The 25,558-nt window shown below is 39.2% G+C and overlaps 1 protein-coding gene across 1 annotated transcript in view; it reads left to right on the forward strand.

Moving 5' to 3' along the window:
- The window catches only part of ENTPD7 (ectonucleoside triphosphate diphosphohydrolase 7), an 82,664-nt gene that overhangs the window by 29,459 nt on the left and 27,647 nt on the right, over positions 1-25,558 (forward strand). Inside the window, exons 5-9 of the mRNA XM_077125713.1 lie at positions 8,910-9,115; positions 9,374-9,524; positions 15,189-15,292; positions 16,956-17,012; positions 22,157-22,290. Of these exons, the coding sequence (XP_076981828.1) occupies positions 8,910-9,115; positions 9,374-9,524; positions 15,189-15,292; positions 16,956-17,012; positions 22,157-22,290 (652 nt within the window). The remainder of the gene's footprint in view (positions 1-8,909; positions 9,116-9,373; positions 9,525-15,188; positions 15,293-16,955; positions 17,013-22,156; positions 22,291-25,558) is intronic.

Raw genomic sequence — 25,558 nt, forward strand, 5'->3', positions numbered from 1 at the left:
GTTCTAGGTCAAGGGAACAGAAGTCTAACCTGAATTACAAAAACACAGAGTCACGGCCCCTTAACCAATTTCCAGACTTGAAACAGTTTACAGACCCTGAGCCCCTTGAATGAAGGGGAGGCCAGGTCCCTATGGGGGAGAAACCTGTTACACTGCCACAAATTTATACTGTTAACCTTCCTCTAAGTCTTCCCCAAGGAGACCGACGGCCTTTTACCAGGGTAACTATGCACTGGGGAAAAGGAAATGATCAGATATTTCGGGGATTATTAGACACTGGTTCAGAAGTGACATTAATTCCAGGGGACCCAAAACGTCACTCTGGACCACCAGTCAGAGTGGGGGCTTATGGAGGCCAGGTGATCAATGGAGTTTTAGCTCAGGTCCGTCTCACAGTGGGTCCAGTGGGCCCCCGGACCCATCCTGTAGTTATTTCCCCAGTTCCAGAATGTATAATTGGCATAGACATACTGAGCAACTGGCAGAATCCCCACGTTGGTTCTCGAACTCGTGCAGTGAGGGCTATTATGGTGGGAAAGGCCAAGTGGAAGCCACTAGAACTGCCCCTACCAAGCAAAATAGTAAATCAAAAGCAACACCGTATTCCTGGAGGGATTGCAGAGATTACTGCCACTCTTAAGGACTTGAAAGATGCAGGGGTGGTGATTCCCACCACATCCCCGTTCAACTCTCCTATTTGGCCTGTGCAGAAAACAGATGGGTCTTGGAGAATGACAGTGGATTATCGTAAACTCAACCAGGTGGTAACTCCAATTGCAGCTGCTGTTCCAGATGTAGTATCATTGCTTGAGCAAATCAATACATCCCCTGGTACCTGGTATGCAGCTATTGATCTGGCAAATGCTTTTTTCTCAATAGCTATTAGTAAGGACCACCAGAAACAGTTTGCTTTCAGCTGGCAAGGTCAGCAATATACTTTCACTGTCCTACCTCAGGGGTATATCAACTCTCCAGCCCTATGTCATAATCTTGTTCGCAGAGACCTTGATCGTTTCTCCCTCCCACAAGACATCACACTGGTCCATTATATTGATGATATCATGTTGATTGGACCTAGTGAGCAAGAAGTAGCAACTACTCTAGATTTACTGGTAAGGCATTTGCGTGTCAGAGGATGGGAGATAAATCCAACAAAAATACAGGGGCCTTCCACCTCAGTAAAATTTTTAGGTGTCCAGTGGTGTGGGGCATGTCGAGATATCCCTTCTAAGGTGAAGGATAAATTGCTGCATCTGGCCCCTCCCACATCCAAAAAAGAGGCACAATGCCTAGTTGGTCTTTTTGGATTTTGGCGACAACATATTCCTCATTTGGGTGTGCTACTCCGGCCCATTTATCGAGTGACCAGAAAAGCTGCTAATTTTGAGTGGGGACCTGAACAAGAGGAGGCTCTGCAACAGGTCCAGGCTGCTGTGCAAGCTGCTCTGCCACTTGGGCCATATGATCCAGCAGATCCAATGGTGCTGGAAGTGTCAGTGGCAAATAGAGATGCTGTCTGGAGCCTTTGGCAGGCCCCTATAGGAGAATCACAATGCAGACCCTTAGGATTTTGGAGCAAAGCCTTACCATCTGCTGCAGATAACTACTCTCCTTTTGAGAAACAGCTTTTGGCCTGCTACTGGGCCTTAGTACAGACTGAACGCTTAACCATGGGCCACCAAGTTACCATGAGACCTGAGTTGCCTATCATGAGTTGGGTGTTGTCTGACCCACCAAGCCATAAAGTTGGGCGTGCACAGCAGCACTCTATTGTAAAGTGGAAATGGTATATATGAGATAGAGCCAGAGCAGGTCCTGAAGGCACAAGTAAGTTACATGAAGAAGTGGCACAGATGCCCATGGTTTCCACTCCTGCTGCCACATTACCTTCTCTTTCCCAGACCAGAGCTATGGCCTCTTGGGGAGTTCCTTACAGTGAATTGACTGAGGAAGAGAAAACTCGGGCCTGGTTTACAGATGGTTCAGCACGATATGCAGGTACCACCCGAAAGTGGACAGCTGCAGCATTACAACCCCTTTCTGGGGTGTCCTTGAAGGACAGTGGTGAGGGGAAATCCTCCCAGTGGGCAGAACTTCGAGCAGTGCACCTGGTTGTTCATTTTGCTTGGAAGGAAAACTGGCCAGAGGTGCGTTTGTATACTGACTCATGGGCTGTTGCTAATGGTTTGGCTGGATGGTCAGGGACTTGGAAAGACCATAATTGGAAAATTGGTGACAAAGAGGTCTGGGGAAGAAGTATGTGGATAGACCTTTCTGAGTGGGCTAAAAACATGAAGATATTTGTGTGCCATGTGAATGCACACCAGAGGGTGACTTCAGCAGAGGAAGATTTTAATAATCAAGTGGATAAGATGACCCGTTCTATGGATACCAGGTTTCCCCAGCAACTCCTGTTATTGCCCAATGGGCTCATGAACAAAGTGGTCATGGTGGTAGGGATGGAGGTTATGCATGGGCTCAGCAACATGGACTTCCACTCACCAAGGCTGACCTGGCTACAGCCACTGCTGAGTGCCCAATCTACCAGCAGCAGAGACCCACACTCAGCCCCCGATATGGCACCATTCCCCGAGGTGACCAGCCAGCTACATGGTGGCAGGTTGATTACATTGGACCACTCTCTTCATGGAAGGGGCAGCGATTTGTTCTAACTGGAATAGACACATACTCTGGATATGGGTTTGCTTTCCCTGCACGCAATGCTTCTGCCAAAACTACTATCCGTGGGCTTACAGAATGCCTTATCCATTGTCATGGTATTCCACATAGCATTGCTTCGGATCAAGGAACACACTTCACAGCAAATGAAGTGCGGGAATGGGCACATGCTCATGGAATTCTCTGGTCTTACCATGTTCCCCATCATCCAGAAGCTGCTGGATTGATAGAACAGTGGAATGGCCTTTTGAAAACTCAATTACGGTGCCAGTTAGGTGGCAAAAACTTGAAAGGCTGGGGTAATGTTCTCCAGGAAGCTGTGTATGCTCTGAATCAGCGTCCACTGTATGGTGCTGTTTCTCCCATAGCCAGGATCCATGGGTCCAGGAACCAAGGGGTGGAAATGGGTGTGGTGCCACTCACTGTTACTCCTAGTGATCCACTAGGAAAATTTTTGCTTCCTGTCCCTGCTCCCCTGAGTTCTGCTGGTCTACAGGTTTTAGTTCCAAAACGGGGTGTGCTTTCTCCAGGAGAAACAACAGTGATACCACTGAACTGGAAGTTAAGATTGCCACCTCGCCACTTTGGGCTACTTATGCCTCTGGATCAACACACCAAGAAGGGGATTACATTATTGTCTGGGGTAATTGACCCTGACTATCAGAAGGAAGTAGGACTGCAACTACATAATGGAGGTAAAGAAGAGTTTTCTTGGAATATAGGAGATCCCCTGGAGCGTCTATTAGTACTACCATGCCCTGTGATTAAAATCAATGGAAAATTGCAACAACACAATCCAGGCAGGACCACTAATGGCTCTGAGACTTCAGGAATGAAGGTTTGGGTCACCCCACCAGGCAAAGAACCACGGCCAGCTGAAGTGCTTGCTGAGGGGAAAGGGAACATGGAATGGGTAGTGGAAGAAGGTAGTGATAAATATGAACTTCGACCACGTGATCAGTTACAGAAACGAGGACTGTAATACTGTTTTGTTTGTGTTATACTATTTAAGTTGTAAGATATCAAGTTTAAGAATGAATGTTGCCCAAGGATTTGCACGCTATTCTGGAGAGATTTAATGTGTTTCCAGTTATATGCAGGACAGTTGAGTATTGTCAGGTAAAAGAAAAAATGTGTGCTTATTTGTTTTCATTTGGAAATTAAGTATGGTCTAAGGTGATATATAAATATATGTGCCAAGTTGACAAGGGGTGGACTGTCATGGTTAGGGACAGGTGTCAACTTGGCCAAGTTGTGGTACCTGTTCATCTGATTGGGCAAGCGCTGGCCTGTCTGTTGCAATGAGGACATTTCATAGGATTAGGTCATGATCACGTCAGCTACATCCACAGCTGCTTCCATTTGTAATCAGCCAAAGGGGAGTGTCTTCTGCAATTAGTGATGCTAAATCCAATCATGGGAAGCCTTTTAAGGAGGACTCAGAGGAGACAGATTCCATTCCTGCTTTGGCTGGTGAGCCTCTCCTGTGGAGTTCATCCAGGCCATCCATTGGAGTCATCGGCTTCGCAGCCTGCCCTGTGGATTTTGGACTCTGCATTCCTACGGTCACGTGAGACACTTTCATAAATTTTATATTGCAAGTGTTCCCTGTTGATTCTGTTTCTCCAGAGAACCCTAACTAATACATCTAGTATTTGTCCTTTTGTGTCTGGCTAATTTCACTCAGCATTATGTCCTCAAGGCTCATCCATCTTGTCATGCTTCAGGATGTCATTTTGTCTTACTGTTGCATAATATTCCATCATATGTATATATCACATTTTGTTGAGCCACTCGTCTGTTGATGGGCATTTGGTTTGTTTCCATCTTTTGGCAATTGTGAATAATGCTGCTATGAACATCGGTGTGCAAATGCCTATTTGTGTTGTTGCTTTTAGCTCTTATGGGTACATACCAAATATTGAAAGTCTATTTTGTCCGACATTAGAATAGCTGCTCCTGCTTTCTTTTGGTCACATCTTGTGTGGAAGATCTTTTTCCATCCTTTCACTTTCAATCTATTTGTATCCTTGTGTCTAAGATGAGTCTCTTGTAAGCAGCATATAGCTGGATTATGTTTCTTAATTAATTCTGCCAATCTATATCTTTTAATTGGTAAATTTAATCTGTTAACATTCAGAGTTATTATGAAAAGCCATTTCTTGATTCCACAATCTTATCTTTTTTATTTGATTTTTCGGATCTATATATTCATTTCCCTCTTTCTCTTTATATTCTTTAAATTACCCTTAGTGGCACTCTTCAATTCTGTGCCCTCCTCCAGACCTCCCTCTCCTGTCTTTTTTTTTCAACTGGCAGAACTCCTTTTAGTATTTCTTGTAGGGCTGGGCTCTTGTTGAAAAATTCTTTCAGGACTTCTTTGTCTGTGAAAGCTTTAATCTCTCCTTCAATTTTAAAGGACAATTTGACTGGGTACAGAATTCTTGGCTGGAAGTCTTTCTCTTTCAAGTTCTTGAATATATCATACCGCTGCGTTCTCACCTCCAGGGTGCTAATTGAGTAGTCTGAACGCAATCTTATTTGATTTCCCTTGTATGTAGTAGATTGTTTTTCTCTTGCCGCTTTCAGTGTTCCACAATTTTTTAAAATGACATTTTAAAGACTTTATATTTTAAAATAATTATAGATTTACAGAAAATGTGAAAACTTAGTACAGAGAGTTTGCATATATCCCACATCAGGTTTTCTCTATTATTAACACTTTATATTAGTATGTATGTTTGATAAATTATTATTAATTACAGCCCATACTTTACTCAGATTTTCCCTAATGTTCTTTTTTCTGTTCCAGGATCTCATTTAAGATATGACATTATCTTTACTTATCATGTCTCCTTAGGCTCCTCTTGGCTATGATTGTTTCTCAGACTTTCTTTGTTTTTCATACCTTTGATAGTTATGAGGAGTACTAGTCAGATATTTTGTAGAATGCCCCTTTAGAACTTGTCTGATCTTTTCTCCTGATTAGACTGGGATTATGGGCATTTGGGAGAATGCCACAGAGGTAAAGTGCTATTTTCATTCCATCATATGAAGAGTGTGAACTCTTCATGACCTGTCACTGTTGATGTTGGCCTTGATCACCTCGCTGAGGTAGTGTTTGTCAGGTTTCTCTGCTATAATTTACTCCTCCCCCCTCCTTTCCACACTGCACTCTTTGGAAGAAAGTTTCCATGTGCTGTCCACAATTAAGGAGTGAGGAGTTATGTTCTGTCTTTGAAGGCAAAATACTGCCTAACTATTTGGGATTGTTCTTCACGGGAAAGGAAATTGGTCTCCTCTCCTTTATTTATTTACTCAATCACTTGTTTATATCAGTATGGAACCATGGGTATTTATTTTATACTTTGAGTTATAATCCAGGGCAGCTTTACTTGTTTTGAAACTGAGAGTGTTCCAGCTTTGGCCATTGTAAGCTCTATAAGTTATCTCCTGTGTCCCTTCCACATAACATCATCAGTGTGAGTTTTTTGTTCTTTTTTTTGCTTTTGGTATTGTTCCTTACTTTTGGCACTACTATATGCTCCAGGCTCATCTAGTATATTTCCTTCCTAGCCTTAGAATCAGTCAGTTATCCAAGGAACCCTGTTTCCTTTTACTGGAGAATGGTGTTAGAAACCAAGAGCTGGGTACTAAATGTCCTTGTTGTATCTCCAAAAATATCTAATTTGGTGCTTTTGTTATTATAAGAACCCCAATTTCTGTAATGTTTATTAATGTATGCCTGCTCTGGATCATCTGGCTGACAATGTTGTGCTGGTTTGAAAGGATTATGTGCCCTAGAAAGGCCATGTTTTAATTCTGATCTAATCTTATGGGAGCTACCTTTTATTTTAATCCCTATTCAATAATGCAAGTTGGAATCTTTTAACTAGATTATTTCCATGGAGATATGACACACCCAATTGTGAGTATTAACCTTAGATTAGGGGGAGATGTGAGTCCACCCATTCCAGGTGGGTCTCAGTTAGTTTACTGGAATCCTTTAAAGGAGGAATCAGTTTTGAAAAACCTTCAGAGCCACAAGAACCACGAGAGCCCATGCAGCCCGAGACCTTTGGAGATGTAGAAGGAATATGCCCCTGGAGGAGCTTTATCAAACTAGAAGCCAAGAGGGAAAGCTAGCAGACTTTGCCATGTGCCCTTGCAGCTGAGAGAGAAACCCTGAATATCATCAACCTTCTTGAACCAAGGTATCTTTCTCTGGATGCCTTAGATTGGACATTTCTATAGCCTTGTTTTAATTTGGACATTTTCACAGTCTCAGAACTGTAAACTAGCAACTTATTAAATTCCCCTTTTTAAAAACCCTTCTGTTTCTGGTATATTACATTCCAGCAGCTAGCAAACTAGAACAAATGTTGTTACAGAGACTCTTATTTATTTTCTGATTGGTGCCTAAGTTTGCATTTATGTTTACAGTCACTTTGACAATCGTTTTGATACCATATGATATTACTTTAATTGTGCTGTAGTTAATGAGGAAAGATTGGAGGCAGACTGTTTCGGTTTGCTAAAGCTGCTGGAATACAATATACCAGAAATGGGTTGGCTTTAACAATGGGGATTTATTAATTTACAACTTACAGCTCTTAGCCTGTGAAAATGTCCACATTAAGGCATCAACAGGTTGATACCTGGACTCTGAAGAAAGGCCGCCAGCATCTGGGATACCTCTGTCACATGGCCAATGCCTATTGGTCCTTCGCTCCTGGGTTTAGTTGCCTTCAGCTCTGGTGCCAATGGCTTCCTTTGGCTGTCCTCTCATAGCTCCTCTGAGGCTTTTCTCTCTACGTTCCCTCAGCTTTTTCTGTACTTTATCCTCTCATAGAGGACTCCAGTAAGAAGATTAAGACCCACCTTGAACGGGGTAGGTCACATTTCAAATTGAAATAACCTAACAAAAAGGACCCACCCAACAACAGGTCTGCACTCACAGGAATGGATGAAGAGAACATGGCCTTTTTCTGGGGTACATAACAGCTTCAAATTAACACACAGACTTATCATGTAATTGAGACATGGCCCAGATGGCATCATGTGGGCTGTAGAAATGAAAGTTTTGCAGTAGTTAGAAGAAAGAATCATCACATGGGTGCATGGTGGTATAGGCTTGCCCTGATCAAAAGAACAGGCGCTGTAGTAGCCAGCACCGGATTCGTGTTCTAAGCAGCAACTAATGTCAGCTAAATGTTAATCTGCTATGTTCTATGTATATTGTTAGTTTGAATTTTATTCATTCGGTAGTTTTGCGTCCATCTAATTTAGAAATATGTGTTGGTGGTGTGGTTGAGCAGTGCAAGAGCTGTAAGCAGTGGGAAGCTATACCTAGTTTTGTACACATGTTTAGGTCAATACTGAAGGTTCTCTAAGACTTTTAGTTTTGATTTAAAAGGGTTTCATACCCTAGTTCGAGAAACACTAATAGTTTAAGAAACACCATTCTAGTTTGAGATACACTTTTAGAATTTTAGGTTTTAGCAGTGAAGCCTTTGAAGAGGAGTCAGCGATATTTGTACTTTTCAGATCCTTGGATTCTGAGGAAAATTTGATATTAACCAAAGCCTCAGCATGCAGAAGCAGTTTTCCAACTCTTAGGCCTCCTTTCTTTCTGAAACTTTGAGCCTTCTTCTCCAAGGAGGCTTTACTATTTGTTCTTCCAGTAATTATAATGTAATAGCAGCAGCAGCACAGTATTGTGCTAATGGCTCAACATACCGTACCTCTCTGAGGGTTGAAACTGTTACTGTTCTTATTTTACAGGTGAGGAAGCAGGCTGGGAGAGGTTAAATGAAGGTCACACAGCAAGAAAGTGGTAGAGGTGGGACTCAAACTTTGTTGTGTTTGATGCTAGCACCTTACTTGCTTCATTTTTCTGCTAGCAGGCAGATATCCTAGAATGAGAATCTGAGACAATCACAACACAAAATACTAATGTCATAGGACCTAGAAGCTCTTTAATACTTGTTAGAAGCTTTGCTACTCCAGTCAGTTTCAAACTCCCCCACCCCCATAAACATGAGGATTCTCTGAGTTATCTAATTTCAGTGGCAAACTAGCTATAAATATGGTCAGTATAGTTTCATTGTAACCCCATATGCCTGGCACATTGGGCACTTAATAAAGACTCAAGAACAAATTATTTAAGTGGTGGTACCTTTTGTGGGCCGGGCTGCTTCAACACTGATTTCTATTTTTGCCTGTCTTAGGTATTTGGCCCGAATAGGGGAGCTGGAAGCTACTGACACTGAAGACACAAATCTGAATTACGGACTTGTTGTGGACTGTGGCAGCAGTGGCTCCAGGATTTTTGTTTATTTCTGGCCAAGACATAATGGGAACCCCCATGACCTGTTGGACATCAAACAGATGAGGGACCGCAACAGCCAACCGGTAGTTAAAAAAATCAAGCCAGGTACTAATCAGAATACATTTCGTTGTTGATCTCTTTTATCTGCTACATGTCTGAGAGAGGAGAGATGAGAAGAGGAGGAACAAAATCTACCCTTTTCTTGATATTCTGTGTAATGGGTAGGATTGAGGGTGTATTTCATTTGCTACTGCCCTTGCTTCTTTCAAATAATAAATGTTGAGGATCTTAAGCAGAACCTTATGGGGTAGAAGTCTTAGTCTATGTGATTCTACTTTTAAAGAAACTTTTATTTTACTTAAGGAATCTCTGCAATGGCAAATACTCCAGAACATGCCAGTGATTACCTTCGTCCTCTTTTGAGTTTTGCTGCTGCTCATGTGCCTGTGAAGAAGCACAAGGAGACTCCCCTTTACATTCTCTGCACAGCAGGCATGAGGCTTCTCCCTGAGAGGTGAGATGCAGGGCCTGAGAAACACAGGAAAAAGGGTAACACAAGAGCTGAAGGGCTGATTCTATGTATTGTCCTTGTCTTTTCCCTGGTCTGGAGGTGGGAGGGGGGGTCCACCACACAGAGGTGATTTATCATCAGAAGACTCCTTGCTAAAAAACAGAACAAAGCTACCCCTGTTCCCCATTGTTAAAACAATCAGTCTCATGCCTTCATGTCATTTATGGTCAATATCCATCTGAGTTGGCTATAGCAATTCTTAGTTTTGATTGAAGGTTAGGATTGCTGGTGATGGTAATAAATTTGGATCATGAGGCACCTAGAAGGGGAACAAAACTACAGAAGGAGGGTCTATTATAGGAGGGTCCTGTAAGGGACTGGTTACCTAGGGACCAAAAGGAGGGCTCTGGTAGCAATGCTGCTTTCTTTATAACTTTGTCTGGGTCCCTGGTGATAGTTGGTGTGTCCCTCCCCCTCTTAAAAAATAATTTATTTTTAATTGTGGAATATATATAAAACAATAATAATTTTAACCATTTTAAGTGGACAGTTCTTTGACATTAAATACTTTAAGAATACTGTGTAACTTTCACCATTGTTTCCAGAATATTTTCATCATCCTAAACCAAAACTCATATTTATTTAGCAATAACTCCCTATTCTCCCCCACCTTTGGTAAACACTATTCTGCTTTCTGTCTCTTATGAATTTTTATTCTTGGTATTTAATATAAGAGAAATCATACAATATTTGTCCTTTCGTGTCTGGCTTATTTCACTCTGTGTGATGTCTTCAAGGATCATCCATGTTGTAGCATGTTTCGGCACTTTGTTACTTTTAATGGGCAAATAATATTCCATTGTATGTATATATACCACATTTTGTTTATCTGTTCATCTGTTGATGGACATTTGGGCTGCTTCTACTGTTTGGCTATTGTGAAGAATGCTGCAATGAACATTGGTGTACAAGTGCATTTGAGTCCCTGTTTTCGATTCTTTGGGGTGTATACCTAGGGGTGGAATTGCTAGATCATATGGTAATTCTGTGTTTAACTTTCTGAGGAACCACAAAACAGTTTTCCCCACTAGTTGTATGATTTTACATTCCCACCAGGAATATATAAGGGTATCTGTTTCTCTGTTTCCTGGCCTCAATGTGTTTTCAGTTTTTTCAGTAGCCATCCTAGTGGTTGTGAAGTGGGATCTCATTGTAGTTTTAATTTGCATTTCTCTAATAACTCATAATGTTGAGCATCTTTTCATATAATTATTGACCATTAGCATACCTTCTTTGGAAAAGAATCCTTCCCTCTTGCTGCTATGTTTGGAAAGCTCAGTCTCCATTGCTTTAGAGCAGGTTTCTCAGTCCCTGTCAGTCAAGTCTTTTCCATTTGACCTTGGCAGTTCAGCCTGGCATCTTCCCATCAAGAGGAGGATATATTTAGGTTGGACTTCTCCTTGTTTGTGATTTCACTCTTCTGATACCTCCATTCCTCACTTATGGGCAAGGAATGGAGGTGGGCACCCTTAACTCTAGAATCCATCCGCCTGGAATGTTCATAGTCTCTAGATACCAATAAGAAATCAAGTATTTTTTAAATTAGATATTTTTCCTTGATAAATAGAAGTTTTCTTTTCCACAAAGTTTAATTTTGTGTTCTTGGCCTTTTTTTCCTTAAAACAACAAAAATGAAACCTCAGCCATACATGTAGTGCTTATACTCCATGGTGCTTATGAAAAGCCAAATAATATGTTATATATCAATCCTTAAATGTCCTGTTTAGACACACAGTTACTGGTGTATAATCTGGTTTATTGGCGAGAAGCAGATGATGACTGTTTGTTCTAGTTTGCTAGCTGCCGGGATGCAACATACCAGAGATGGATTGGCTTTTAATAAAAGGGGATTTATTTTGTTAGTTCTTCAGAAAAGAGGCAGCTAACTTTCCACTGAGGTTCTTTCTTATGTGGGAAGGCACAGAATGGTCTCTGCTGGCCTTCTCTCCAGGTCTCTGGGTTCCAACAACTTTCCCTGGGGTGATTTCTTTCTGCATCTCCAAAGGTCGCTGGCTCGTGGACTCTGCTCTGTGGTGCTGCAGCATTCTCTGCTCTCTCCGAATCTCCCATTCTCCAAAATATTTCCTCTGTTATAGGACTCCAATAAACCAATCAAAACCCACCCAAATGGGTGGAGACATGTTGTCACCTAATCCAGTTTAACAGCCACTCTTAACTACATCATCCAGGGCGATGATCTGATTACAGTTTCAAACATACAGTATTGAATAGGGACTACTCCACCTTTATGAAATGGGATTTTGATCAAAACATGGCTTTTCTAGGGGGCATAATTCCTTTCAAACCAGCATACTGTTTTATATAGCCATTTCTCAAAATGGGGAGATAGGGTTCTAGCTCCTTGTTTACTTCCCTGTATATCTTGGTTGCTTAAAAATTGTGTAATTTTTCGTTATTTGTAAAACAAAACTTTAAAAGATGAGAGCAAGCAGCTTTATATCATTAAGGGCACTCTTAAGAGTGAAAACAAAACAAAGCAAAACAAGAAATACCTTTAGTCCTACCACCCTCTCAGAACTGTTTTCATCTTGTCACCTCCCTTCTTTGTGTGTACCTGCTTTAGTTTGCTAAAGCTGCCAAAATGCAGTATACCAGAAGTGGAACGGCTTTTAAAAAGGGAACGTATTAAGTTGCAAATTTACTGTTTTACGGCCGTTAAAATGTCCAAACTAAGGCATCCAGAGAAAGATACTTTGATTCAAGAAAGGCCAATGGGTCTGGAACACCTCTGTCAGCTGGAAAGGCACATGGCGACGTCTGCTAGCTTTCTCTCCTGGCTTTTTGTTTCATAAAGATTCCCCAAGGGTGTTCTCCTTCTTTATCTCCAAAGGTATCTTGCTCTGTGGGCTCTGCTGGCACTTTCCGAAATGGTTCCCACTTAAAGGGCTCCAGTAAGCAACTCCACCTTGAACGGGTGGAGAAACATCTCCATGGAAACCATCTAATCAAAAGTTACCACCTACAATTGGATGTGTCACATCTCCATGGAAATAATAAAAAAAGATCCCTCTCAGAAATATTGAATGAGGATTAAAGAACTTGGCTTTTCTGGAGTCCACAACAGTATCAAACTGGCACAACACCTAAACTTAATTTCTACGAAGTTGTAATTATATGGTGTGTATATTTTAGAATTTTGTTTTTGATACAGGTAATATTCAAACTGTTCAAAATTCTAGAAGTCCTGGGAAAAGTAAAGATGACACAGATGATGTCGTATCACAAAGTCTGTGAATGGCTTGAAGTCCCACAAGCAAGGAAGAGGTGGTGGTGAGGGGAATAGAAAAAGCTGACTCAGAGGTCAGAAAGGTAGAGCCAACCAGCAGGGCAGGGTGGAGGAACCTGAACCTGATCGATAGTTTGGCCACGTTTTGCCTCTCGGGAGCAAAGGAAAGGATTGCCTCATCTCCTAGCAATGTTCAGCATTGTCTATGTGTCAAAGATATTTCCATCTTAACAAATTCCACTATGTAGCTCTGCCCATTTGTCTAAGATGTTCACTGTCAGAGTGGATGATTTGCATTTATTTATTTGTTTCTTTGTTTTTAAAATAAAAAGACTTCAGAGCAGTTTTAGGCTTACAGAAATAAATCTTTCTTTTATCTTAAACTTTTAAACCACATTTTTAAATGTATTTTTAAAAATGTTTTGGGCTTATGAAATCATTGCTGCCTCTAAGATCAAGCTAGTTGTTGGTCTAAGTGTGACTAACTGCAAGAACCTGTTTTGTGTTACTAATGCTCTTTGCTAATTTATTAACTTTAGTGAGCAGTATTCACAATGGTTTGAATCACCTGTACTGTATTTTGAATTCATTAGCATTGGGTTTTCTTTCTTTGCCAAAGGCCTAGCCTAACAGAATTTTTTCCACTTCCCTTTCATTTTGTAATGGAAATACCCTTAAAAATTACAAAGGTCAGATAAGTTGACATTAAAAAAAAAAAGAAAACAACTTTTATTATAGGAAAACATATGTAAAAGTAGACAGAATAGTTTAATAAATCTCCATTTATCATCTCCAGGTTCAGCAGTTATCAGTGTTTTGCCATTAAAGCTTTTTTAAAATAAACAACATTGAATTTTAGAAAATGAAAGTTCTGTCTCTGTGCAATTCATGAAGAGTTTTTTGATTTTTTCTTACATAAGTAAGATCATATTATATGTACTGTTTTCTAGTAACCTGTTAAAACTCAACAAAATATATGGGATATCTTTCCATGTCAATACATACAGATATAAACTGTCCTCATTTATTTTAACATTTGTATAATATTGCATTATATGGATGTGAAATAAATGATTTAACCAAACCCTATTGATATACAGTTAGGTTATTTCCAGTTTTTCATCGTTATAAGTAATATACTGCAGTAGTCTTACTTTTTGTATACTTATTGAATAATTTCCTTGGAATAAATTTCTAAAAGTGTAATAGGTTGGTCAGAAGACAAGCACATTTAAAATTTTGCTACATAATTCCAGATTGCCCTTGAGAATGGTTGTATCAGCACTTTATATTCCAAATTTCAATGTATATTGGTGCCTATTCTTCCACACCACCACCCAAACCAGCAAGCCTTCCTCTTTGGATAGTCTAGAAGCACATCCAATAGGAAGGAAAGAACAGCTCCTCTTACCATGTGAAATTCTTGTCACAGGAGTTTAATATGTATAACATTTAACTTTTTAGAAACTATGCTTGACATATTAGAAGATTATTTTTTCAAATGTAATTCACTTTTTACTGCTATTCATAATATTCTTCCATAAGTCATGTTGACAACTATCTGAACCAGTCAGTAGAATATTTTTATCATGAGAAATTTTTAAAATCCAAGACTATTGGTCTTATTTTTAACTAATGTTTTGTCTAGAATCTTATTATTATGTCCAGCTTGTTTCTTTATTCTTCTTTGTCTGATAATACTGATAGTATACTTAAAACTTTATAGGAGAAGCAACCTTTGAGATACTGAGCTTTACACATTATCCCAAAATGGGAGATAATGTTATAATCTTTGGATTTTGATCCTGACCTGGGTTTTTTTAAAATGATAATATTTTTATAAACATAAAAATCAACTCTTGAAATATGGAAAGATATTAAAAAGCTAATGTTAGTTTATATAAAGGACTATATAAAAACTTGGGGAACTAACAGAACTTCCTGGGTGGTGATCTGAGGCATTGTTTCTATATTGTGTAAGAGCTGAGGATGAGATTGTATTCTTTGTCATCTTTCATAGTAATTCAAATCATGTAATTACATCTGTTTTATAGATTATGAAACTGCTGCAGTTTCCTGTGGCTTAGTCATAGCTAACCTGGCATAGAACAAGAGTCTCCTTACACTATTTGAACTGTAAGATTATATAAAGGAAAGGTATTATTACCATATTGCCTTTAATGGAAGAGGCTTTGTAAACCTTTGAAATCAAGGGAGTTACCAAAAAAATCAGGGCTGACAATAACTGAGGCTGATGAACAGTGAGTTCATAACAAGGGTAGGTGGAAGGACAAGTTGAGACTGCTTAATGAGAAGAGAGTTTAACGATTAACTTTTGGATTGTATGTTCTTTCTTGCAGGAAGCAGTTGGCTATCTTGGCTGACCTGGTGAAAGATTTACCACTGGAGTTTGACTTCCTTTTTTCACAGTCTCAGGCAGAAGTGATCTCTGGGAAGCAGGAAGGTACTGTGCCTCAAAGGAATGTGCAGTGTACCTCTCAGTCAACCATGGCATTGCCCGTTCAGTGGTGTTGAGGAATACTATATATATCTGACTTTTATTTTTCTGCGAATAATTGTCTTGATTTTGCTATAGAGTTTATTTGGTTATTTGCATATTGCACATTGGTATCTGCTTTGAGTGCTGCTTCTAGAAGCCATACATACATTCATATCTGTTTTAAAAAATTATTTATTCATTTTATCTTTTTAACTTAGTGCTAAATACTATATTTATAAGAATGCATTAGTGTTTAGTGACAGTTCCAAATGGATCTGCGGTTAGCTAACTGTATTTTTGAAAACTTACATCAGTCTAGGAGTTACATTGACTTTGCCAAATCCAAATGCAGAGCACATTATTAGATTAAAGTAAAGGAAATTGTAATTTTGGAGAATAATTGAAATGAGTTACTTTTTTTTCTTTCCTTTTTTTGAGATGCGTTACTTTTGTTTTATAACAGGCTTTCCTTTTTATTGCACTCATTATAGGGTGTTGATCCTTTCCTAAAAGTTCATACTATAGGGTTTATACTTTTGGAATAGAGTTGAATGTGTGGTCTCATGTGCTGCAGATGTGTGGCTACATGATGAGTTTTGTTTCCATTTCGTGGAAAAGAGAAGGCAGTCTTACATGTGTTCTAGTTGCAGTTCATAGAAGGGAAGAGATTTATATTTTTAAATTTCAGTATAGCCTTTTTCAGTCCTAAAATTTCCATTTGATTCGTTTTTATATTCTATTTCTTTCCATTTCTTCGCTGAAACTTCCCATTTATTGTAAGAGTGTTTGCTTATACATTTTTGGTTGTAATAGCTGCTTTTATATCTTTGATAATTCTGATGTTTTTATAATCTCGGGGTTGGCATCTGTTGGCTCTCTTTTCATGGTTCTTTGTATGCCAACTGATTTCATATTGTATACAAGATATTTTGAATATTATATTTTGAGACTCTTGTTTAAATCATATGGAGACTGTTCATCTTTATTTTAACCAGCAGTTGACCTGGTTAGGTTCAGGCCCCAAATTTCTATCTACCTTCGGTAAGCTATGATTCTAATATTAGTTCAATTTTCAGAGGTTGGCAGTGTAATTTGGATTTGTCCATTTGTGCCATCCAGTGGTCAGTCTGGGACCTGCTCAGTGACCTAGCTCATAGTTAATTTCTTAAAGCTTTTGATATAACTGTTTATGATGCATGAAGTTTTATAGCACTTTATAGGATAACTCTCTTGAACTCCCTACTCTCCCCCATTTCCCTAATACTTTTTGGTTCTCTGGGGCTCACTTTTATGGTCATTCGATCAGAAAGCCAGAACTTTAGTTTGCCCACTCTGCTTTGCCCTTCCTTTGAAGGTGTCTGTGTTAGGGGCCAAGTGGTGGGAGGACAGAGGGAGAAAAAAAGCAATAGTAGTTTGCCCTATATCTTGGGACTACTGCAGATTTGGTCAGAAATCTCAGAGTTTTAAGCTGTTCAGCCTGTTACTGCTACACTGCTGTAGATTAGTCTGGGGCTGGGGCTGGAAAGTACAAAATTAAAAAATAAAAACAGATTGCCTAGAACCAGAACCCCAAGATTGACATTTTTAGTGTTTGTATTTAGACATTAATTACATATTTCTTACTTAGGGGTTTATGCATGGATTGGAATCAATTTTGTTTTGGGAAGATTCGACCATGAGGATGGTAAGTAATATTGTTTTATGACAGTTCTTTAAATAAGGGCTGTCAGTTTAAGTTCTGACCTATCAGTAGCATATACATGCTAATTTTGAGTTTTCTTTTTAAAACTTAAAATGCTTCATTCTCCTGTTTCAATTGCTTTCTTTCTTTCCTTTTTAACTTTTATTCCAGAAAGTTTCAAACATTCACAAAAGTAGTATAAATAATAAAATGAACTTCCAAGAACCCATTATTCAGATTCAATACCTATTAACATTTTGCCTTTTTTGGGGGTGTTCTAGCTTGCTAGCTGCCGGAATGCGATATACCAGAAATGGAATGGCTTTTAAAAAGGGGAAATTTTTTAAAAAGTTGCTAGTTTACAGTTCTGAGCCCACGAAAATGTCCCAATTAAAGCAAAGCTTATAAAAATATCCAATCTAAGGCATTAGGAAAAGATACCTTGGTTCAAGAAGGCTGATGACATTCGAAGTTTTCCAGTTTCTCTTGCAACTGGAAAGGCACATGGTGAACATGGTGATGTCTGCTAGCTTTCTCTTCAGGCTTCTTGTTCCATGAGGCTCCCCAGGGGGCGTGATCCTTCTTCATCTCTAAAGGTCTCTGGCTACGTGGGCTCTTGTGGTTCTCATGGCTCTGCGTCATTCTGAAGCTTTCTCCAAAATGCTTCCTCTTTTAGAGAATTCCAGTAAACCAGTCAGGACCCACCTGGAATGGGTGGAGTCACATCTCCCTCTCATCCTAGGTTAGTACCCACAACTGGGTGTGCCACATCTCCATGGAGATAATCTAATTAAGTTTGCAACATAGTATAATGAATAAGGATTAAAAGAAATGGCTGCCTCCATGAGATGGATCAGGAGTAAAACATGGCTATACTAGGGTACCTAATCCTTTCAAAGCAGCACATTATACCCTCTGGGCCCTAAAAAAACACATGTTTTTCCCATGTACAAAATATGCTTATTCCATTACAGTATCAGAAATCCTTACACCATTTCAGTAACAATACAAATACAATACAAGGTTAAAACTGGTACAAAGTCTCAACAAAGTCAGTTATAGGTATGGGCTATTCTAAGGCAAAATTCTCCTCTGGCTCTGGACCTGTAAAACTCAGAACAAGTTATTTGCTACCAACATACAAAGGAGGAACAGTCATAGGATATGTATTCCTATTTCCATAGGGAGGAAGGGGAAGGAACACAGGGGTCAATGGACCCAAGCAGTTTTGAAAACTTGCAGAGCAAACTCCATTAAATTTCAAAGTCTGAGAGTCATTTATCTCTGACAGTCCCACTCTTTCCAAGGGCCTATGCAATGGGCTGCCTCTCTCTGAATGCAACCTTGGGAGACACTGGGGAGACCACCTATTTCTTGGCTCCATCCTCTTCAAGCATCGGGATGGCACCTGGGCTCTCTGCCATCTCTGGAGCACATGCTCAACCCCTCCATGTGGTGGCAACTAGGATCTCCCCAATCCCTAAGGAATGTGCTTCACCCTCTCCAAGGCCTGAGGCAGCATAACTCTTCCACTGCAATGAGGTAGAAGGCCCATCCTCTGCCTTCCAGGCAAACTTACCCTCTCCAAGTGCTTGAGTGGGTCTGCTCACCTGGCCTGAAGTTTCTTGACTTTAGACTTTAGCTTCCATAGTTCTGCCTCTGAAGTTATTTTTCCTCCAAAGGACCCAAGCAGTTTCGAAAACCTTTGAAAGGGTTATGTACCCTAGAAAAGCCATGTTTTAATCCTGATCCAACTCATGGAGGCAGCCATTTCTTTTAATCCCTATTCATTATACTATGTTGCAAACTTAATTAGAGTTATCTCCATGGAGATGTGGCTGGCCCAATTGTGGGTGCTAACCTAGGATGAGAGGGAGATGTGACTCCACCCATTCCAGGTGGGTCCTGATTGGTTTACTGGAATTCTTTCAAAGAAGAAGCATTTTGGAGAAAGCTTCAGAATGATGCAGAGGAATGTCCCTCAGTCCAGAATGGCAGTGGGTCTGCTTATACAGATCCCACGGTACACCTGTTGGCTTTCTGTCTAGTAAGCTCAGATCATGCCATCAGACAGCAGGAGTTTCTACACATCCTTCCTGGATAACTTCATCTCCAATCCTGGCTTTTTCTGAAATGGCTGAGTGGTTCCACATTTGTTTAAATCCTCATGTGGGGCACTATTCTCTGTGGTTGCCCTTCCTGGAAGCCCAAAAATTTTCCAGAACGTCAATTTCTGGTTTCTTTGTACCCAAGAGTTCAGTTCTCAGCTTATTTGTTTCCTGTCACATTTCACTATAAGCTGCAATGATAAACCAGGCTGGAATTTCCACATTTAATTTGGAAATCTCTTCTGCTAAAAATCCGAGTTCATGGCTTTAAAAATCTGCCTTCCAGCCAAAGCCACCAGTCCATTTTGCCAGATTATCTGCCATTTTAAAATAAGGCTTGCCTTCCTTCTAGTTTGCAATAACACGCTCCTCATTTTTATCTGGAGCCTCATCAGAGGTATCTTTAGAGTTCACATTTCTATCAACAGTCTCTTCAAAGCATTCTAGGCCTTCTCTATTAAGCTCTCAACTCTTCCAGAATCTTCTCCTTATCCATTTAAAAAGCCACTCCAACATGTTTGGTATTTGCAAATCGCAGCAGCACCCCACTTCTCCAGTACCAAAATCTGTGTTTGTTAGCTGCTGGAATGTGATATACCAGGAACAGAACAGCTTTTAAAAAGGAGAATTTTTTAAGTTGCTAGTTTACAGTCCTAAGGCTGTGAAAATGTCCAGTATTAAAGCAGACTAAAGAAATATCCAACCTAAGCCATCAGGAAAAGATACCTTGGTTCAAGAAGGCCAGTGACGTTCAAGGTTTCTTTCTCAACTGGAAAGGCATATGGCGAACATGGTAGTGTCTGCTAACTTTCTCTCTAGGCTTGTTTCATGAGACTTCCCAGGGGACATGTTCCTTCTTCATCTCCAAAGGTCTCTGGCTGCATGGGCTCTTATGGTTCTTGTGGCCCTGAGTCATTGTGAAGCTTTCTCCAAAAAAGAGAAATTTTCTTTTAGAGAATTCCAGTAAACCAATCAAGACCCACCTGGAATGGGTGGAGTCACATCTCCTAATCTAAGATTAATATCCACAATTGGGTGAGTCATATCTCCATGGAGATAGTCTAATCAAGGTTGCAAGATACAGTAATGAATAGGGATTAAAAGAAAAGTTTGCTCCCACAAGAGTGGATCAGGGCCAAAACATAATCCTTTCAAACCAGCACAGTGTGGCGTTCCATACTCCTTCCACAGAACAATTTTTACCCCCTTGAATTTTTTAGAGCAAACCTAGACGTATCATTCTACTCTTACAAACTTCAGAATTTATCTCTAACATATAAGAACTTAAAAAAATCACAAATTCCACAAAGACATTTTTAAACTTAGCAAAATTAACAGTAATTCCTAACACTACCTAATACCCATGTGATACCCAGGTAGAGATTTCACCATTTGTTTCAAGAATCTTTATTTATAGTTGACTTAGATCAGAATCTGAACAAGGGCTTTATTAGTCTCTTAATCTACAACTACCCTCCCCCAACCTCTTTCTTTCAAGCTGTTTATTAAAAAGAAAAAACAAACAAGAAACTAAGTCACTTGATCTGTAGAATGAATTTGTCATATTCTGGGTTTGATTGATTGTAATATATTTGTGATGTCTTTAACAAGTACCTCTATCCCTCTTTCATCCTTAACTGGAGGTTAAATTTAGAAGCCTGACAGATTCAGATTCAATTCTTTTGGCAAGAATTTTTCATAGATGGTGCTATGAATTTCCTACTATATTATATCAGGAGGTATATAATGTCTGGATACCCCACTTTTAGTCATGTTAAGACTGATCAGATATTCAGGGCCCAGTGTTGTCAGTTTGATATATATATTTTAAAAATTCCCCATCTGTCTTCCACCTAATGATTATAGTAGCAAATTGTGATTGTTACCTAGATCTGTTTTTTCATTCAACTTTGTATAATGGTGATTTTTCTAATTCTGTCATTCTTTCTGCATTTAACACTTGGAATTTTTATATAAAGAACTTTGTTTCATCATTTATTTGGTTACCCTGAAATACAGTTCTTATAGGAAAAACAAAATAAGTACTTGATTCTTTCCCTTTATTTATCATGTTTTTAATTTGAATAATGATTTGCAAAGGTAACCAGTGAATTTTTTTTGAGCATAAAAACTTATGGATTTTAACATATTTGATGCATTGTAGTCCATTACCAACATTGTTCTTTTTGATACTCAAATTATAGCATCACTGCCCAGTGGGAGCTCCTTTAGGTTGGCTCCTCTATCTTTTTTTTACAGCAAAAGTACACACTCGAAGGAAGACGAGTGCAGGCATTCTCCAAAGGAGGAGAAACCATCTCTTTTTAACATGATTTTTTTAGTATTCTGTATTTTCCTTACTTTCTGGCACAACAAAAGATTCCATACTCATTTTGTATACTTCCTAATGTAAACTTGGCATTGGCTGTTTTTCCTAGGAGCCTGATTTGTTTTAGTGGAAAATGATATTTAGAGACAAGACTATGGTTTCGATCACAGGGGCACCCATTGCTCCTGAGATGTCATTGCTTCTACACCATGTCAGTGTACATAGCTAGGAGACATGCATTTTTTAGGAAGAGGAAAATAAATCATGAGTTCATAGTGATATTTCCAACTTATATTTAAGGTTATAAGGCTTTTGTTTAATTTCTTTTTTGACTTTATACTTTTATACTTTTTTTAAGTTGAATTTCTAAAGATATTCACATAAACATTCATTTGCTTTATTTTATAATATGTGTTGAATAGTTTCAAAATAATAATATCAACAATAATACCAAAAGTAAGCCTACTAGAATGCAGTTTATTCTATTTATTTGTTTCTTTTGTTAAGATGTATCCCCCTAAGAATACATAGTCAAAATACCATGATTTAAGTTACCCAAAATAACTCTTCTGTGTAATATGCACTCCATACAGTTAATTTGTTTCATTTTGCTTCCAGTGTTTAAGGGATTGCTGAGTTTTTGTTTTTTTCCCTCTTTGATTTAGTCTTGCTGTATGAATACTAGGGTCTTTCTGTTCCTTTTATTTCAGAATCAGATGCTGAAGGTCCTCAAGAATTGGCGACAGGACGCAGAAGGACAGTAGGGATTCTGGATATGGGAGGAGCCTCTCTCCAAATTGCTTATGAAGTTCCTACCTCAACCTCTGTTCTTCCTCCAGAGCAGGTATTTTTACCATCTAGGGCGATTCAGTTGTCTAGGAATGCCAGATTTGAGAAAGAAGGTCTCTGCCTTTGAACTTAACCAACTTGCTTGGGTCTGAGTTTTTATTCATACACTTTCTTGCTTGTGTGATTTGGGGTGGGTTGCCTCTCCAAATTTCAGTTTCTTCATGTATAAAAAGGTGATAATAATAGTATCTACCTTGTAAGGTTGTAAGGATGAAATAATCCCATATGTGTAAAGCACTTACCAAACTAGCCAGCATGTGATAAGTGTTCAGTAAATGTTAGCATTTAAAATTATCTCAGAGTAGCCTGAGGATTAAACATTACAATACATATACATCATAGGGCACAATATTTGATACATACTCATTGTTCGGTAAATGTTATTTCCTTTCTTCTTATTGATGATTCCATACCTGTGCTTCTATTATTCCTTACCTGACTAGACTGTAAAGAGTATATTTTGAGAGAGAAGTTTAATCAGAGAGAAGGACAAATGCTGATACTTTTTTGAGCACCTACTATATGCAAGTGATAAGCTCTGTCATACTGCTTCCAACAACTTATAGTCTGTCACTGGAGAGAGCTGAGATTTCAGGCAGACCATAACAGTGCTGTAATTTGGTCTAAACCAGGGTTTCATAACATCGGCACCATTGACATTTTGGGCAACATAAGTCTTTATTATGTGGGGCTGGCCTGTACATTGTAGGATATTTAGCAGCATCCCTGGCCTCTACTCACTAGTCACCACTAGCACCCCTACCCCAGTGGACATTTGATTTTGTGTAGTTATTATGTCTCCAGATATCTCTAGACTTGACCAGATATGCTTGGCAAGGGTAGGGGGTGGGTAAGGCAAAATTGCCCTTATGAGAACATTGTCCTCACTGCTCCAAATAGAAATCTGTGTCAATGTGGGGACTAGAAGGGGTCACCTCCACTTACAGAGGCTTGAATGAGCACCATGCCACTTAATTACCTGGGCTTTGGAAGATAGTAGGCTTTTGTATATCAGAGACTGAGGGGAGACCATCTACATAGAGGCAACAGTATGTACAAAGGCACAGAGAAAGCAGCAAAGAGCCCAGAATGTCCAGGCAATGGTGAATGGTGTGCTGCAGTATAGGGTTTTCAAGTGTGTGGTAGTAGGTAAGGTTGGAAAGGTAAGATGGAGTTAGATAATGAGGAGTCTTTATAGGGGATCAGCAAAGGTTTTTTTTTCATTCTACATATATAATCAGTAATTCACAATATCATCATATAGTTGCATATTCATCATCGTGATCATTTCCTAGAAAATTTGCATCAATTCAGAAGAAGAAATAAAAAGACAACAGAAAAAAATTCATACACACCACACCCTTTACCCCTCCCTTTCATCGATCACTAGCATTTCAATCTAAATTTATTTTAACATTGTTCCCCCTATTATTTATTTTTATTCTATATGTTTTACTCATCTATTGATAAAGTAGATAAAAGGAGCATCAGACACAAGATTTTCATAATCACACAGTCACATTGTGAATGCTATATCATTATACAATCATCTTCAAGAAACATGGCTACTGAAACACAGATCTACATTTTCAGGCAGTTCCCTCCAGCCTCTCCATTACATCTTGACTAATGGGTGATATCTATTTAATGTGTAAGAATAACCTCCAGGATAACCTCTCAGCTCTGTTTGGAATCTCTCAGCCATTGACAGTTTATTTTGTCTCATTTCACTCTTCCCCCTTTTCGTCAAAAAGGTTTTCTCAATCCCTTGATGCTGAGTCCCAGCTCATTCAAGGATTTCTGTTCCGCATTGCCAGGAAGGTTCACACCCCTGGGAGTCATGTTCCATGTAGACAGGGGGAGGGCAGTGAGTTTGCTTGTTATGTTGGCTGGAGAGAGAGGCCACATCTGAGCAACAAAAGAGACTCTCTTGGGGGTGACTCTTAGGCCTGATTTTAAGTAGGCTTGACCTATCCTTTGTGGGGTTAAGTTTCATATGAACAAACTCCAAGATTGGGGATTCAGCCTGTTGCTTTGGTTGTCCACACTGCTTGTGAGAATATCATGATTCTCCCCTTGGGGAAGTTGAATTTTCCCCCTTTCTCACCATTCCCCCAAGGGTACTTTGAAAATACTTTTTTTGCTAACTGTTCAAATCACTCTCAGATTTATTGGGGCATCACACTGGACAAACTTACAAAATCTTATGCTCTACTCAAGGTTCCATGTACTTATGGTGTTCAGTTAAGCTGTCCACATAAAGTTATATTAGGAACTCAGCAAAGATTTTTGAGCTAGACATAATATGGGCTTCAATTTCATTATCTATAAATAACTAAACTCTGAAGGTCCTCCCACCTCTAAATTGTTTGATTATATTATCTGAGTGACTGTGATCAGATCTGTTTTTCAGGAAAATAATTTTATTGGAAGTAGGTGAAAGAAATAAGGGTCAGGGAACCTGGTTAAAAGTCTTTTATAATAGTTTAGGAAGAGGAAATGTGTGGCTGAAGTAGACAATATTGTGTGTGGAAATGGAAAGGAAGAGACATACTTTAAGGGATATTTTGGGTGTAACAAAAACAGTGGAATTTGGTAATTAGTTGTGGTGACATGGGTAAGGAAGAGAGGGATGGCCAGTATTATAAAGGGTTCAACTAGAAGGGTGAGGACCCCAGTCACTGAGAAAGGGGCCACGGGGAGGAGGACATGGTTAACACTGAGCAAATATGGTCCTGAGTGGTTTGGTTAAGAGCATTTCTCTGGTCTTCCAGCTCTGAAATCCTGCAACGAGTGTGCTCAGTTTTGGGTAAAAGTTGAATTTGAGATATCCAAGGAACACAATGTCAAAATATCCAGCAGGACTGTGGAAAATGAGGGTTTGACACTCAGCAGAGAAGGCTTTGCTAGGGGTAGAGATTTAGGGAACTAGGTTGTGAAACGTTTTAATCTGTATTTTAAGTATGCATTCAACAGATAAAATGAAAGCATTATTCTGATAATAAGGTTAGATGACAAATGGCACTGGGACTTAAAGTCTTGAGTTACTTTTTACCTGCAGATTTAGAAAGCAGCATTGGTGTAAAGTGTACTTGTAAGCAACAAATTAGATGTACACATAGCATTAGGATGCATCTTAAAGATAGATCTAGGCATTGAAAGAAAGAAACAATGAGACATAACAAAATAGCATTTTAAATTTACGTAATTCTAGATGCCCTATGTATTCTTTGTGTATTCAGTGTTTTTTAATATATTCACAA

The sequence above is a fragment of the Tamandua tetradactyla genome, chromosome 13, assembly GCF_023851605.1.
Source record: "Tamandua tetradactyla isolate mTamTet1 chromosome 13, mTamTet1.pri, whole genome shotgun sequence".
Lineage (NCBI taxonomy): Eukaryota > Metazoa > Chordata > Mammalia > Pilosa > Myrmecophagidae > Tamandua > Tamandua tetradactyla.